The sequence below is a fragment of the Manis javanica genome, chromosome 2 (genome assembly GCF_040802235.1).
Source record: "Manis javanica isolate MJ-LG chromosome 2, MJ_LKY, whole genome shotgun sequence".
Classification (NCBI taxonomy): domain Eukaryota; kingdom Metazoa; phylum Chordata; class Mammalia; order Pholidota; family Manidae; genus Manis; species Manis javanica.
In genome coordinates this window covers 114,041,898-114,056,776 of record NC_133157.1, presented here as the reverse complement: position 1 = coordinate 114,056,776, position 14,879 = coordinate 114,041,898, and the positions used below count along the sequence as shown (strand labels likewise).

At 38.0% G+C, this 14,879-nt stretch overlaps 1 protein-coding gene across 2 annotated transcripts in view; it reads left to right on the top strand.

The window, feature by feature from the left end:
- LOC140847803 (serine/threonine-protein kinase TAO1-like) overlaps positions 1–14,879 on the top strand; it is a 199,140-nt gene that overhangs the window by 138,983 nt on the left and 45,278 nt on the right. For both annotated transcript variants that reach the window (XM_073229158.1, XM_073229157.1), the window contains 4 exons: positions 9,025–9,126; positions 10,398–10,443; positions 11,002–11,098; positions 12,613–12,726. In XM_073229158.1, the coding sequence (XP_073085259.1) occupies positions 9,025–9,126; positions 10,398–10,443; positions 11,002–11,098; positions 12,613–12,726 (359 nt within the window). The remainder of the gene's footprint in view (positions 1–9,024; positions 9,127–10,397; positions 10,444–11,001; positions 11,099–12,612; positions 12,727–14,879) is intronic.

Sequence of the window (14,879 nt, the reverse complement as noted above, 5' to 3'; positions counted from 1 at the left end):
GAAATGTAAAGTTGGTAAGTGAGAGAGAAGCCATATTGTTTGCAAAGGTTAGCTTTTTACTTCTTTGCAGATTTATGCCCTGTGGCTTCTATGCCCAGCACTTGTCTCGAGGTATCTTTACCACCTGGAGGAATTATGATACTCGGTAAATTCGATATGAGGCACGAATTCTATTTAAGGTTTGTAATTAGGAAGGAAGAAGAAAAGCTATAGATGTAGCATATGAAGGAAACTTGGGAGGATTGATTATTTCTTTGACATATCTTCTTGTATAGTACCTTAAGTATGTATAGGTTTTAAACTACTAACTAATTTGCACACACATATTAACATAATAGGAATACGGTGACATAAACAAAGCAAATCTATAATTGCCAGCCATCTCCAGTGAAGCCAAGAAAACCATTTAGGCACCCTAGGCATTTGTGAAAATTTATCTATGATATGATGGATATTGTCCAACTGTACTTGAACCATCAGACAAATTAAAGCAGCCCATTTCTGGGATCTGTTCACATCCCATATGTTCTTTTAACCATAGATAGTCTATAGTCATGAGATTTTGGGGTGCTACAACTTGCACCCCTCCCAACTCCTGGTTGAGTTCCAACAGTACAGATCCAGTCAAATTCGTTGTCTCACTGTATGCACATGCCAGCCTAGACATCTCCCTCCTCCTTCTTATGGCAAGTCCAGGAGACGGTGGGCTGGATGCAGCCACAACCGCAGCATCGTCCGGATCCCTGTGGAGGCTTTTTGATGATCATCCCCCGGCACGAGTCCTCCAGAGAGTGCTGATGCCGGAAGCTCCTCCTCATATCGTATCTTAGTTCATTTTCTGGGTATCCAAGCTAGGCCTTGATCTTCTGCGTAGAAACAAACAGACCCTTTGCCCACACTTTGACATGCCCTCTATACCACTGTGAACTCATTGGAGGTCAGCACACAGTAACTGCTTTTTTTTTTTTTTTTTTAATTAAGAGAAAGGAATATTATCAGAAAAGAGTACCTCCATAGCTGATCATCTGACACCCTTTAAGTGATCAACATTAAGGATATTTAAAGCATGCGTTGATCTTTGATTTACCAATAGTTTTATCCTGTTAAGGAGTAATCCCCCTTTTCTTTCTTTCTTTCTTTTTTTTTTTTTTAAATTTTTAATCTACACTTACCTGAAGAATACTATGTTTACTATGCTCTCCCCTATATCAGGTCCCCCCTAACAACCACATTACGGTTACTGTCCATCAGCTTAGCAAAATGTGGTAGAGTCACTACTTGTCCTCTCTGTGTTGTGCAGCCCACCCTCCCCTTTCTCCCTCCCCCTCATGCATGCTAATCTTAATACCCCCCTTCTTCTTCCCCCCCCTTATCCCTCCCTGCCCACCCATCCTCCCCAGTTCCTTTCCCTTTGGTACCTGTTAGTCCATTTTTGGGTTCTGTAATTCTGCTGCTGTTTTGTTCCTTCAGTTTTTCCTTTGTTCCTATACTCCTCAGATGAGTGAAATCATTTGGTATTTCTCTTTCTCCGCTTGGCTTATTTCACTGAGCATAATACTCTCCAGCTCCATCCATGTTGCTGCAAATGGTTGGATTTTTCCACTTCTTATGGCTGAGTAGTATTCCATTGTGTATATGTACCACATCTTCTTTATCCATTCATCTACAGATGGACATTTAGGTTGCTTCCAATTCTTGGCTATTGTAAATAGTGCTGCGATAAACATAGGAGTGCATCTGTCTTTCTCAAACTTGATTGCTGCGTTCTTAGGGTAAATTCCTAGGAGTGGAATTCCTGGGTCAAATGGTAGGTCTGTTTTGAGCATTTTGATGCACCTCCATACTGCTTTCCACAATGGTTGAACTAATTTACATTCCCACCAGCAGTGTAGGAGGGTTCCCCTTTCTCCACAGCCTCGCCAACATTTGTTGTTGTTTGTCTTTTGGATGGCAGCTATCCTTACTGGTGTGAGGTGATACCTCATTGTAGTTTTAATTTGCATTTCTCTGATAATTAGCGATGTGGAGCATCTTTTCATGTGTCTCTTGGCCATCTGTATTTCTTTTTTGGAGAACTGTCTGTTCAGTTCCTCTGCCCATTTTTTAATTGGGTTATTTGTTTTTTGTTTGTTGAGGCGTGTGAGCCTCTGGACGTCTTATATATTCTGGACGTCAAGCCTTTATCAGATCTGTCATTTTCAAATATATTCTCCCATACTGTAGGGTTCCTTTTTGTTCTATTGATGGTGTCTTTCGCTGTACAGAAGCTTTTCAGCTTAATGTAGTCCCACTTGCTCATTTTTGCTGTTGTTTTCCTTGCCGGGGGAGATATGTTCAAGAAGAGATCACTCATGTTTATATCTAAGAGGTTTTTGCCTATGTTTTTTTCCAAGAGTTTAATGGTTTCGTGACTTACATTCAGGTCTTTGATCCATTTTGAGTTTACCTTTGTATATGGGGTTAGACAATGGTCCAGTTTCATTCTCCTACATGTAGCTGTCCAGTTTTGCCAGCACCATCTGTTGAAGAGACTGTCATTTTGCCATTGTATGTCCATGGCTCCTTTATCAAATATTAATTGACCATATATGTTTGGGTTAATTTCTGGGGTCTCTAATCTGTTCCACTGGTCTGTGGCTCTGTTCTTGTGCCAGTACCAAATTGTCTTGATTACTATGGCTTTGTAGTAGAGCTTGAAGTTGGGGAGTGAGATCCCCCCTACTTTATTCTTCTTTTTTAGGATTGCTTTGGCTATTCGGGGTCTTTGGTGTTTCCATATGAATTTTTGAATTATTTGTTCCAATTCATTGAAGAATGTTGCTGGTAATTTGAGAGGGATTGCATCAAATTTGTATATTGCTTTCGGCAGGATGGCCATTTTGACGATATTAATTCTTCCTAGCCATGAGCATGGGATGAGTTTCCATTTATTAGTGTCCCCTTTAATTTCTCTTAAGAGTGACTTGTAGTTTTCAGAGTATAAGTCTTTCACTTCCTTGGTTAGGTTTATTCCTAGGTATTTTATTCTTTTTGATGCAATGGTGAATGGAATTGTTTTCCTGATTTCTCTTTCTATTGATTCGTTGTTAGTGTATAGGAAAGCTACAGATTTCTGTGTGTTGATTTTGTATCCTGCAACTTTGCTGTATTCCGATATCAGTTCTAGTAGTTTTGGAGTGGAGTCTTTAGGGTTTTTTATGTACAGTATCATATCATCTGCAAATAGTGACAGTTTAACTTCTTCTTTACCAATCTGGATTCCTTGTATTTCTTTGTTTTGTCTGATTGCCGTGGCTAGGACCTCCAGTACTATGTTAAATAACAGTGGGGAGAGTGGGCATCCCTGTCTGGTTCCCGATCTCAGTGGAAATGCTTTCAGCTTCTCGCTGTTCAGTATAATGCTGCCTGTGGGTTTATCATATATGGCCTTTATTATGTTGAGGTACTTGCCCTCTATTCCCATTTTGCTGAGAGTTTTTATCATGAATGGATGTTGAATTTTGTCAAATGCTTTTTCAGCATCTATGGAGATGATCATGTGGTTTTTGTCTTTCTTTTTGTTGATGTGGTGGATGATGTTGATGGATTTTCGAATGTTGTACCATCCTTGCATCCCTGGGATGAACCCCACTTGGTCATGGTGTATGATCCTTTTGATATACTGTTGAATTCTGTTTGCTAATATTTTATTGAGTATTTTTGCATCTACATTCATCAGGGATATTGGTCTGTAATTTTCTTTTTTGGTGGGGTCTTTTCCTGGTTTTGGTATTAGGGTGATGTTGGCTTCATAGAATGAGTTTGGGAGTATTCCCTCTTCTTCTATTTTGTGGAACACTTTAAGGAGAATGGGTATTATGTCTTCTCTGTGTGTCTGATAAAATTCCGAGGTAAATCCGTCCGGCCCCGGGGTTTTGTTCTTGGGTAGTTTTTTGATTACTGTTTCAATTTCTTTGCTTGTAATTGGTTTGTTTAACTTTTGTGTTTCTTCCTTGGTCAGTCTTGGGAGGTTGTATTTTTCTAGGAAGTTGTCCATTTCTTCTAGGTTTTCCAGCTTGTTGGCATATAGGTTTTCATAGTAGTCTTTAATAATTCTTTGTATTTCTGTGGAGTCTGTCGTGATTTTTCCATTCTCATTTCTGATTATGTTGATTTGTGTTGACTCTCTTTTTCTCTTAATAAGTTGGGCTAGAGGCTTATCTATTTTGTTTATTTTCTCAAAGAACCAGCTCTTGGTTTCGTTGATTTTTGCTATTGTTTTATTCTTCTCAATTTTGTTTATTTCTTCTCTGATCTTTATTATGTCCCTCCTTCTGCTGACTTTAGGCCTCATTTGTTCTTCTTTTTCCAGTTTTAATAGTTGTGATGTTAGACTATTCATTTGGGATTGTTCTTCCTTCTTCAAGTGTGCCTGGATTGCTATATACTTTCCTCTTAAGACTGCTTTCGCTGCATCCCACAGAAGTTGGGGCTTAGTGTTGTTGTTGTCATTTGTTTCTATATATTCCTTGATCTCTATTTTGATTTGTTCATTGATCCATTGATTATTTAGTAGCATGTTGTTAAGCCTCCATGTGTTTGTGAGCCTTTTTGTTTTCTTTGTAGAATTTATTTCTACTTTCATACCTTTGTGGTCTGAAAAATTGGTTGGTAGAATTTCAATATTGTGGAATTTACTGAGGCTCTTTTTGTGAGCTAGTATGTGGTCTATTCTGGAGAATGTTCCATGTGCACTTGAGAAGAATGTATATCCTGTTGCTTTTGGATGTAAAGTTCTATAGATGTCTATTAGGTCCATCTGTTCTAGTGTGTTGTTCAGTGCCTGTGTGTCTTTACTTATTTTCTGCCCGGTGGATCTATCCTTTGGGGTGAGTGGTGTGTTGAAGTCTCCTACAATGAATGCATTGCAGTCTATTTCCCTCTTTAGTTCTGTTAGTATTTGCTTCACATATGCTGGTGCTCCTGTATTGGGTGCATATATATTTAGAATGGTTATATCCTCTTGTTGGACTAAGCCCTTTATCATTATGTAGTGGCCTTCTTTATCTCTTGTTACTTTCTTTGTTTTGAAGTCTATTTTGTCTGATATTAGTACTGCAACCCCTGCTTTCTTCTCACTGTTGTTTGCCTGAAATATGTTTTTCCATCCCTTGACTTTTAGTCTATGCTTATCTTTGGGTTTAAGGTGAGTTTCTTGTAAGCAGCATATAGATGGGTCTTGCTTTTTTATCCATTCTATTACTCTATGTCTTTTGATTGGTGCATTAAGTCCATTTACATTTAGGGTGACTATTGAAAGATATGTACTTATTGCCATTGCAGGCTTTAGATTCGTGGTTACCAAAGGTTCAAGGTTAGCTTCTTTAGTATCTTACTGCCTAACTTAGCTCGCTTATTGAGCTGTTATATACACTGTCTGGAGAGTCTTTTCTTCTCTCCCTTCTTATTCCTCCTCCTCCATTCTTCATATGTTGTGTGTTTTGTTCTGTGCTCTTTTTAGGGGTGCTCCCATCTAGAGCAGTCCCTGTAGGATGCCCTGTAGAGGTGGTTAGTGGGAAGCAAATTCCCTCAGCTTTTGCTTGTCTGGGAATTGTTTGATCCCACCATCATATTTAAATGATAGTCGTGCTGGATACAGTATCCTTGGTTCAAGGCCCTTCTGTTTCATTGCATTAAGTATATCATGCCATTCTCTTCTGGCCTGTAGGGTTTCTGTTGAGAAGTCTGATGTTAGCCTGATTGGTTTTCCTTTATAGGTGACCTTTTTCTCTCTAGCTGCCTTTAAAACTCTTTCCTTGTCCTTGATCCTTGCCATTTTAATTATTATGTGTCTTGGTGTTGTCCTCCTTGGATCCTTTCTGTTGGGGGTTCTGTATAATTCCATGGTCTGTTCGATTATTTCCTCCCCCAGTTTGGGGAAGTTTTCAGCAATTATTTCTTCAAAGACACTTTCTGTCCCTTTTCCTCTTTCTTCCTCTTCTGGTATCCCTATAATACGAATGTTTTTCCTTTTGTATTGGTCACATATTTCTCTTAGTGTTGTTTCATTCCTGGAGATCCTTTTATCTCTCTCTATGTCAGCTTCTATACGTTCCTGTTCTCTGGCTTCTATTCCTTCAATGGCCTCTTGCATCTTATCCATTCTGCTTATAAATCCTTCCAGGGATTGTTTCACTTCTGTGATCTCTTTCCTGACATCTGTGATCTCCTTCCGGACTTCATCCCACTGCTCTTGCATTTTTCTCTGCATCTCATCCCATTGCTCTTGCATTTTTTTCTGCATCTCTGTCAGCATGTTCATGATTTTTATTTTGAATTCTTTTTCAGGAAGACTAGTTAGGTCTGTCTCCTTCTCAGGTGTTGTCTCTGTGATCTTTGTCTGCCTGTAGTTTTGCCTTTTCATGGTGATAGAGATAGTTTGCAGATCTGGTACAAGTGACTGCTGGAAGAGCTTCCCTTCTTGTTGGTTTGTAGCCTTTTCCTGGGAGAACAGCGACCTCTAGTGGCTTGTGCTGGGCAGCTGTGCACAGACAGGGCTTCTGCTTCCTGCCCAGTTGCTTTGGGGTTTATCTCCGCTGTTGCTGTGGGCTTGGCCTGGCTGGGGTTGTTCCTCCAAAATGGTGGAGCCCCGTTGGAGGGGGAGCAGCCAGGAGACTATTTATCTCCGTAAGGGGCCTCTGTGCTCCCTGCTGCCCAGGGGGTTAGAGTGCCCAGAGATCCCCAGATTCCCTGCTTCTGGTCTAAGTGACCTGTCCTGCCCCTTTAAGATTTCCAAAAAGCACTCTCCAAACCAAAACAACAGCAGCAACAATGAGAGAGGGAACAGAAACAAAGAGAAAAAAAAAAGGAAAAAAAAGGAAAAAACAAGCGATTTTTTTTTTTTTTTTTTTTTTTTTTTTTGTCCTCAGGTGCCGGTCCCAGGCACCCGCTCACTGGTCCTGCTGCCCTGTCTCCCTAGCACCAGGGTCCCTGTCCTTTCAAGGCTTCCAAAAAGCACCCACCCACCGGTCCCGCAGGGAAGGAACGCTCAATATTCTTTGTCCTCAGGCACTGGTCCCACGCACCCGCTCACCAGTCCCGCCGCCCTGCCTCCCTAGCACCGGGGTCCCTGTCCCTTCAAGGATTCCAAAAAGCACTCGGCAAAAAGAGAGAAAAAAAAGGGGAAAAACGCGCGATTTCTTCCGTCCTCAGGTGCTGGTCTCAGGCACCCACCCACCGGTCCCACAGGGAAAAATGCGGGATATTCTTTGTCCTCAGGTGCCGGTCCCAGGCACCCGCTCACCAGTCCCGCCGCCCTGCCTCCCTAGCACCGGGGTCCCTGTCCCTTTTAGGCTTCCAAAAAGCACTCGCAGAAAAGAGAAAAAAAAAAGGGGAAAAACGCGCGATTTCCTCTGTCCTCAAGTGCCGGTCTCAGGCACCTGCCCACCGGTCCCGCAGGGAAAAACGGGGGATATTCTTTGTCCTCAGGCGCCGGTCCCAGCCACCCGCTCACCAGTCCCGCCACCGTGCCTCCCTAGCACTGGGGTCCCCGTCCCTTCAAGGCTTCCAAAAAGCACTCGCCAAAAAGAGAGAAAAAAAAAAAAAGGGGAAAAACGCGCGACCTCCTCCGTCCTCAGGCACCGGTCTCAGGCACCCGCCCCCAGGTCTCGCAGGGAGAAACGCGGGATATTCTTTGTCCTCCGGCGCCGTTCCCAGGCACCTCCTCACCGGTCCCGCCACCCTGCCTCCCCAGCAACGGGGGCCCGTCCCTCTAAGGCTTCCAAAAAGCGCTCGCCAAAAAAAAAAAAAAAAAACCGCTCCGGTTTCTCTCCACCCGCCGGGAGCCGGGGGGAGGGGCGCTCGGGTCCCGCCGGGCTGGGGCTTGTATCTTACCCCCTTCACAAGGCGCTGGGTTCTTGCAGGTGTGGATGTGGTCTGGATGTTGTCCTGTGTCCTGTGGTCTCTATTTTAGGAAGATTTTTCTTTGTTATATTTTCATAGCTCTATGTGTTTTTGGGAGGAGATTTCCACTGCTCTACTCACGCCGCCATCTTGGCTCCGCCCCCCAGCTTACACATTTTACACTGTGAATATCTTCCTCTATTTTCTTGAGGGCTTATGAAATAACATAGGAGATATAGGATCTTAAATTCTAGTGCCAACATTTTTTAAAGTTCTGTATTCTAGTTCCCCTACCTTTAGAAACATGATGCAAGTCAGCGGTAAAGCTTGACAAAACTGAAACAAGAACAAAAAACAGATTCCAAGTTCCCATTCCACATCTCCTAAGCCTCCAGAGTCTCTGGGTATGGACCCAAGAACCTGTATTTTCAGTTCCCTGATTGCTTCTGACAAGTAACTCTATTTAGGATATGGCCTAAGTTTCTGAAGTTGTCATAGAGTAGCTTTTATTGCTGAAGGTTTATCTGTTATTTACTAGTAGGCGTTAATGGGAAGGCTCTTCAGGAAATCCTGTAGGAAAATGTTTCCATGCTGCTTGGTTTTTCTGTGAACTTCCCTCTGTTATAACCTAAGTGTTCACTAGCATTTTAGAATATGTGCATTTAGGAATTTAGGTAATTACTTGATTTGAGTTTAAACAGCAGAAAAAACTTAACATTTGGTAGACAATATAAGCCAAAAAACACAACAGCTGAACTTTAAGGTATGTAAATCATACAACAATAAAACTGCAAAAAAGAAGGGGGAGGTTGAACTTTTGAAGAAAAACCACTAAATATAGTATATAGTTTTCAACAGGCTTGGTGTGTGGTTGTAAAATTTTTATAAGACTCATTGATAATAAATTTTATGAAAATAAAAATGTGTCCTACCTGGAATGAATTTTATGTTATTGAGTTGTAAACTATATGAATGTAATTTCTTTAAAATATATTAGTTTGACATTTAAATATTACAAATAAAGCAAAGTTGTATGTTCTTGTTAACTTTTTAATCTAATCATTACTTTTGTACTTATATAGTTTTCTAAGGAAAGGCAACTGTTCCTAATTCTCTCCTTTATTCTTTTTTTTCTCCCCACAGAGATGGCAGGGTATTATTAAAGAAGTCAGGTTGCTACGAACATTAAAACATCCCAACATTGTAGAGTACAAAGGCTGCTATTTACGTGAGCACAGAGCATGGGTAGGTATCTGCTCTCCCCTTGCTGTAATTTTAGTAGGTTTAGTTTATAATTAATTCAAAAATGTCTCAAAATAGTTGTGTAAAGCCACGCACAAACACCTTGAAATGTTAGTTCATACTGAGAAAAGAGGAGCAGCTTTTCCTGAAATTATTAGGCAGTAAGAGATAATAGAACTTTTGCTAGTTGACTACAGAGATTCAGCTGACCATTACGTGCACGGGAAAATGTTCTGATGTATGTTAGCGGTATCATTCTTCAAATGCTTTATCAAATATTTGTTGAGAACAATCCTATCAAAGGATGAAAATCAGCATTTATTTTTGACCGAAATGTATTGTAAGCTATTTAACCATAAGGATTTTGGTTGGAATATTGGTGGTGAATCCTGGTGAAAGCTGAGCTGATTGTGATTCTTTGGCTGAATAATACTAAAGGTAGAAAATTGGGACATTTTATTGCAGAAAATGGAAATTAATTTTGCCCCATTGTTGAAACTAAGATAAGGTAGTAATCTTACAACAGTATAGGCATAGTAATTATGTCTTTTCAGAGAAAGGCTAAATTTTCTTTAAACAGGAATGACCTTTTACTTTTAATAAGCTACAGCTGATTATCATTTTAGTATACAGAACTTAGATTTATTTAGATTTGTAATGTTTGGTTTAATTTGATGGTGATGGTACTCCTAAATTTGAGGCTGTGGTAAAAGAAAAAACAGTGGGAGAGAGGGTAGGCTGCCTCTCTGTCTTTCAAGTTTCTCCATCTGTAAAACAAGGATGATAATAGGGTCTACTTCCAAAGGTGGTTATGAGGATTAAATTAGTTAATATATATAAAATACCTGGCACATAAGAGGTGCTCTTTGTTTGCTTTATAGGAAAGATTTAAACTGTAACCTAAACTTTGTGTATATATAGTACCAGAGGACGATTTTCTGCTTCCTGACAATGCCAGTATTGCTACTATAGGTTAATATTAATGAAATATGTATATTCCTTTATAGCTTTAGTTAGTAATTATATGAAACACACATCTTCTACAAGCAGTTATATGTTGGCATTATAAAAGATTAATGTAGCATTGGCTTAACTTCATGTATGCATTTAACAAGTTCCAAAATGTATACTTATATTTAAAGGTAATTGATAAGTAGAGTTTGTTTCACTTCAAACTATCTTCTCGATCTCCTTGGTGAATTTATTTTATCTCATATAGAATCTTTTTATTTTAATAGTGTATTTTAATGTTTTTATCATTTTTTCCCCTGTAGCTTGTAATGGAATATTGTTCAGGATCTGTTTCAGATTTGCTGGAATGTAAGTTTCCTTTATTTATTAAGAAAAGAAAAGTATTAGTATAATAAAATGAGAACTCATTCACTAAGAGATTTTTTTAATAATGTTAAAACTTTCCAGGAAGAGTAAAAACCTTTGTCTTTTCTAGAGTCTCAGCGTGGTATGCACTGTCCTCATTAAATACTACGTTTTAGCATAACAGATGAGTTTTCTTTCATTATGATTTAACAGGCATTTTTTCTGCCTTCCTTATCATTAAACTTGATTTGTTCCTTCTGTTCAGAATGAAGATATGTAGGAATATAAAAAGGGAAAGCTTCTCTTTCATTGTTTTTATAATCATGAAATAATTGTTAAATGTTAACTTAGAGGAAAATTGGCTGTGAACTATAATAACTAGGCACAACTGCACACTTATTAAGTTGAATTGCTTTGTTTATTATCTTGGAAAGCAAAAAATTCCTTCTTGCTAAATGTTAGTTTTTTTTAAATTTGCCCATGTATTAGATATGTGTATATATATTTTAAAATAAAAATGTTCTATAGAGTAATTATTTTCAAATAAAATCTTATTTTAAGTTCACAAAATGCAATTACAAGAAATGGAAATATCAGCAATTATACACGGTGCTCTTCAGGGATTAGCCTACTTACATTCTTGTGCCATGATCCATAGGTAAGTACTTTAAAAATTACCATATATTAATAAGCAAATTTATCAGACCTAGAATTTATTAATCCTGAAAGCTTTGTTGGTTTTACCTAAATAAAAGTATTCTGGAGTTTTACAAACTCATATTTTTTTAGGTTATCCATGTCTTAAAATGAATATACTAATTTGTTTGATCTCTTTGTTGAGAATTTTTATCTTTTTCTACACATGCTGCTGGGCTTTCCGAAGTATGTGCACTTTATAGATTTGTGATAGAAATTTAATTACAGAAAAGTTTAATTTGTGAAGTGGAAAAGATGATAGGGATTATGTATTCTTACTTGTTTCATTTTACAGATGAAGAAACTGATGCCCCAATTTGTGACTCACTTCTCAAAGCTGATGAAGCAAGATAGATTAGACTAGAACTAACCTAGATCTTTTGTCCTCCTGGTGACTCATAATGCCAGATTTGTTCCATTGATTCCATGACAGAGACAAGTAAAAGCTACTTAACACTATGCTTTTGAGATAATCCTTGATAATCCTTGATAATGGATAGTAATTTAAAGATTCAACCATCATAAACTACATTTTTAGCATTGGTATTGGTTTTGCCTGTTTTTAGAAGGAAGCTAGCATTTTTAAAATTATGTATGTGAACCAGACAATACATAGTAAACTTATATAGTAGAGTCATTGCAAATTAATGGGTTATCAGTTTTTTAGATGAGGATAGTAAGGTCTAAGAGAAATCCACATGCATAGTAAATAAGAGAATGAAAGAGTTGGAAGCAGAACCTAAGGTCTTCTCAACTTCAAAGAACCTTCCATGTTTTAAAAAAACAAATGGAAGAAAATAGATTGACTTAATATTACGCCCATTATAATACTGTATAGTATGAATTGACAAGTGCTTAGAAATTTCTTTTTGAATATTATGGTGCCCATTGGGCATACAATCCCATTGTAATTTTCTTAGTTCACATGTACATTGCTGATTTAGAAAAGAGCTTAAAAGTAAATTTGGGATCATTGATATTACCTTATCCATGTGTTTCAGTTTTCATTTCATGTTTAGGTAGAACTATGCAAAAATTTGGAATGATATGAGTAATTAAAAAAACAAATTTGGGGCATCAGGTTCTTTTTTTTCCATTTTATTGTTAGGGGTATACTCAGAAATCTTACAGTCATATAAGAATGTTCAGCGAAATTTTTAAAACCATTATTTGTACCAATAAACAGGCACTCAAATATTGAGTCTGTGCTGTTAATTACCTAATTTTTTTCTTCTGTTTCTACTGCTATTTTATCTTCTCTTTTAGAAAATTGTTACTATATACTTATAGGAATTCTGTGTATCTCATTTCTTAGTTTGGATCTTAATTCTCATTATCCCAATTGAGAGATTATCCAAGGCCTTAATTATTCTGATTTCTCCTTCCCTATTTTATAAATTTTTATATGATCTTTATCATTTTCAGTATAATCTTACAAAGGAAAGAAAAATAATTTTCTGTGTTCCTTAAACGCAGAGACATCAAAGCAGGAAATATCCTTCTGACACCAGGAGGCCAGGTGAAACTTGCTGACTTTGGATTTGCTTCCATGGCCTCTTCTGCCAAGTCTTTTGTGGGAACGCCACATTGGTAAGCATAGTCCCATCTGGTATTGATCCTCATAATTGGAATAGGCAGTGTGTGGTTGTACTTTTATCAGGTGCTTTATGGTTCTCTTGGAAATACAGTGCTGCTTTAGCTATTACTCTAAGCACTGTAGTTTCAGATACAGGTTTGGAGTGCTGCCCTTGTATCTCCTACTGTATCATTTGTCCCCCCTACGGTTCTTTCCTGTTATCATCTACATCATGTATTGGGGGTAGGAGTGAAAAAATTTAAATCTTTAAGAAGGGAGAAGATAGAAATGCTAAGTGGAAATTTTCTTTAGATTTATACTTACTGTGTGTCAGTATCTTCTGAGTAAGAGTACCTGAAGACTGGTAGCTGATTAGGAACTTTTTGTTTTCATTTTTTATTGTGGAGAATTTCAAGTATACAGGGAAATAGACAAAAATATAACAAAGGCTCACACAGCAGTCAGCTCAGCCTAACAGCACTACCCCAGGGCCTGGCTGCCCTGTGTACTTGACCTTCTTGCCCTCCCTCCCACCTCCACTTATCTGAAGCAACTTCTAGACATCATCTAATTTTATTCATAAATAATTCCATATTAATGTCAGCAAGTCTGAAGGGAATAATTTTCCACATCTTCAACTTCCATAGATGTCCCCTCTCTCCGTATATGTTGAGAAGTGTCTAAGGTCTACTGCATCTTCTTTTCCACCTACCTTTCAAATCTCCCAACTCCCAGTTTGTTAAAGAAAGGCTTCTCACCCATCCTGAAGAGTAGAGTGATGCATTGTTCTGAGAATTAAAAGCCTCAAACCATCACCAGAGGGACAATCTGAGAACATGTAACATCTAGAATATATGGCATCAGAAATATTGAAGATTTAGGACACCAAGTTTTGGCAATGGGCCTTCTGCCTTCCCAGTCATTCTCTTCAGTTCCTTTTACTCCTTGCTCTTTCTTTTCCCCAATTATCTTTCCTCCCAGCTTCTTTTCTAGTGAATCACAAATTATCTCATTTATAACTGGGACAATTGTTGTGAGGACACATTAACATGTTATTTACAATGAGAAATGAAGTTTGGCATTTCCTGCCAGAAAATAATTCTGATTTGAATGGTTCATATGACCGTGCAGACTGGGTTTGCTAATTAGGTTATTACACAGCAGTGTTTTTAATGAATTGAATGAGCAGGGTCCTCAGCTACAAGTTGTAAATATCTGTAAAGCACATTTACATATGTGTGCATTATATCCTTTGCAACTATTAAGTTTATAAAATTTAGATACCAACTCAAAAATGTACAAGCAGATACATTTTTTAAATAAATTCATTGGAAGTAAGAAAATAAAAAGTTTGGAGACCACTGTTTTGTATGACCAAAAACTTCTTATGTAGAAGCCTAGTTTAGATAGAATCCTCTTCCCCTGTATAAAAAAAGGGTTCTTTGGACAAATAATGCTTCTTAATGGTCACCCTCTTTACAAGTCAGTGATCAATATTAGATACTAGAAAGGAGCTAGAAAGTTGTGCATTAAGAACAAAACTACCTTTTTAACTTTGTTGAACTTAGTGACTCCCCAAGCTTACTGCAACATCTTAACACATTAGAAGCCCTATATTATAAGCAATTGAAATTTGTATATGGTATATTAGGAACACAGCATTATGTACATATTTACATATTTTTACACACAGGAACTCACATACGCCTGGTGACAATCTTATTAAGCAGTCAGAAACTGCTAATGTTTGTGCTTAAGAAGTAGAAAGGAAGTATAAGGTAAAGCACCAGTGAGAACATTAGAGTCTAGCTAAGGATGCAAATTAAGAGTTTCATTTTGTAGCCAAGACCCCTCCAAAGTTAATAATTGTATGATTTATTTAGTTATGAGTGGCTGTCCTAGCCACTTTTATCACAGAACACTACTCCTATTTGCAAAAAAGACTGACAAACTGCTTATTCATTGTTGCTTATTGTGGCAGATATTTTCTCAGCTAAATGTAGTGAGTTTGTTTACTTCAAGAAAACAAGTGCCAGTGATAAAAATTTAGACTTTTGTAATAAGATGCTGAAACCAAAATGTTTGAGAACTGCTGGCATTAAGGATATACAATATTACAATCTGCAAACTTGAATTGATGCAGAATGCAACCCTGCTCTGGGGAGTC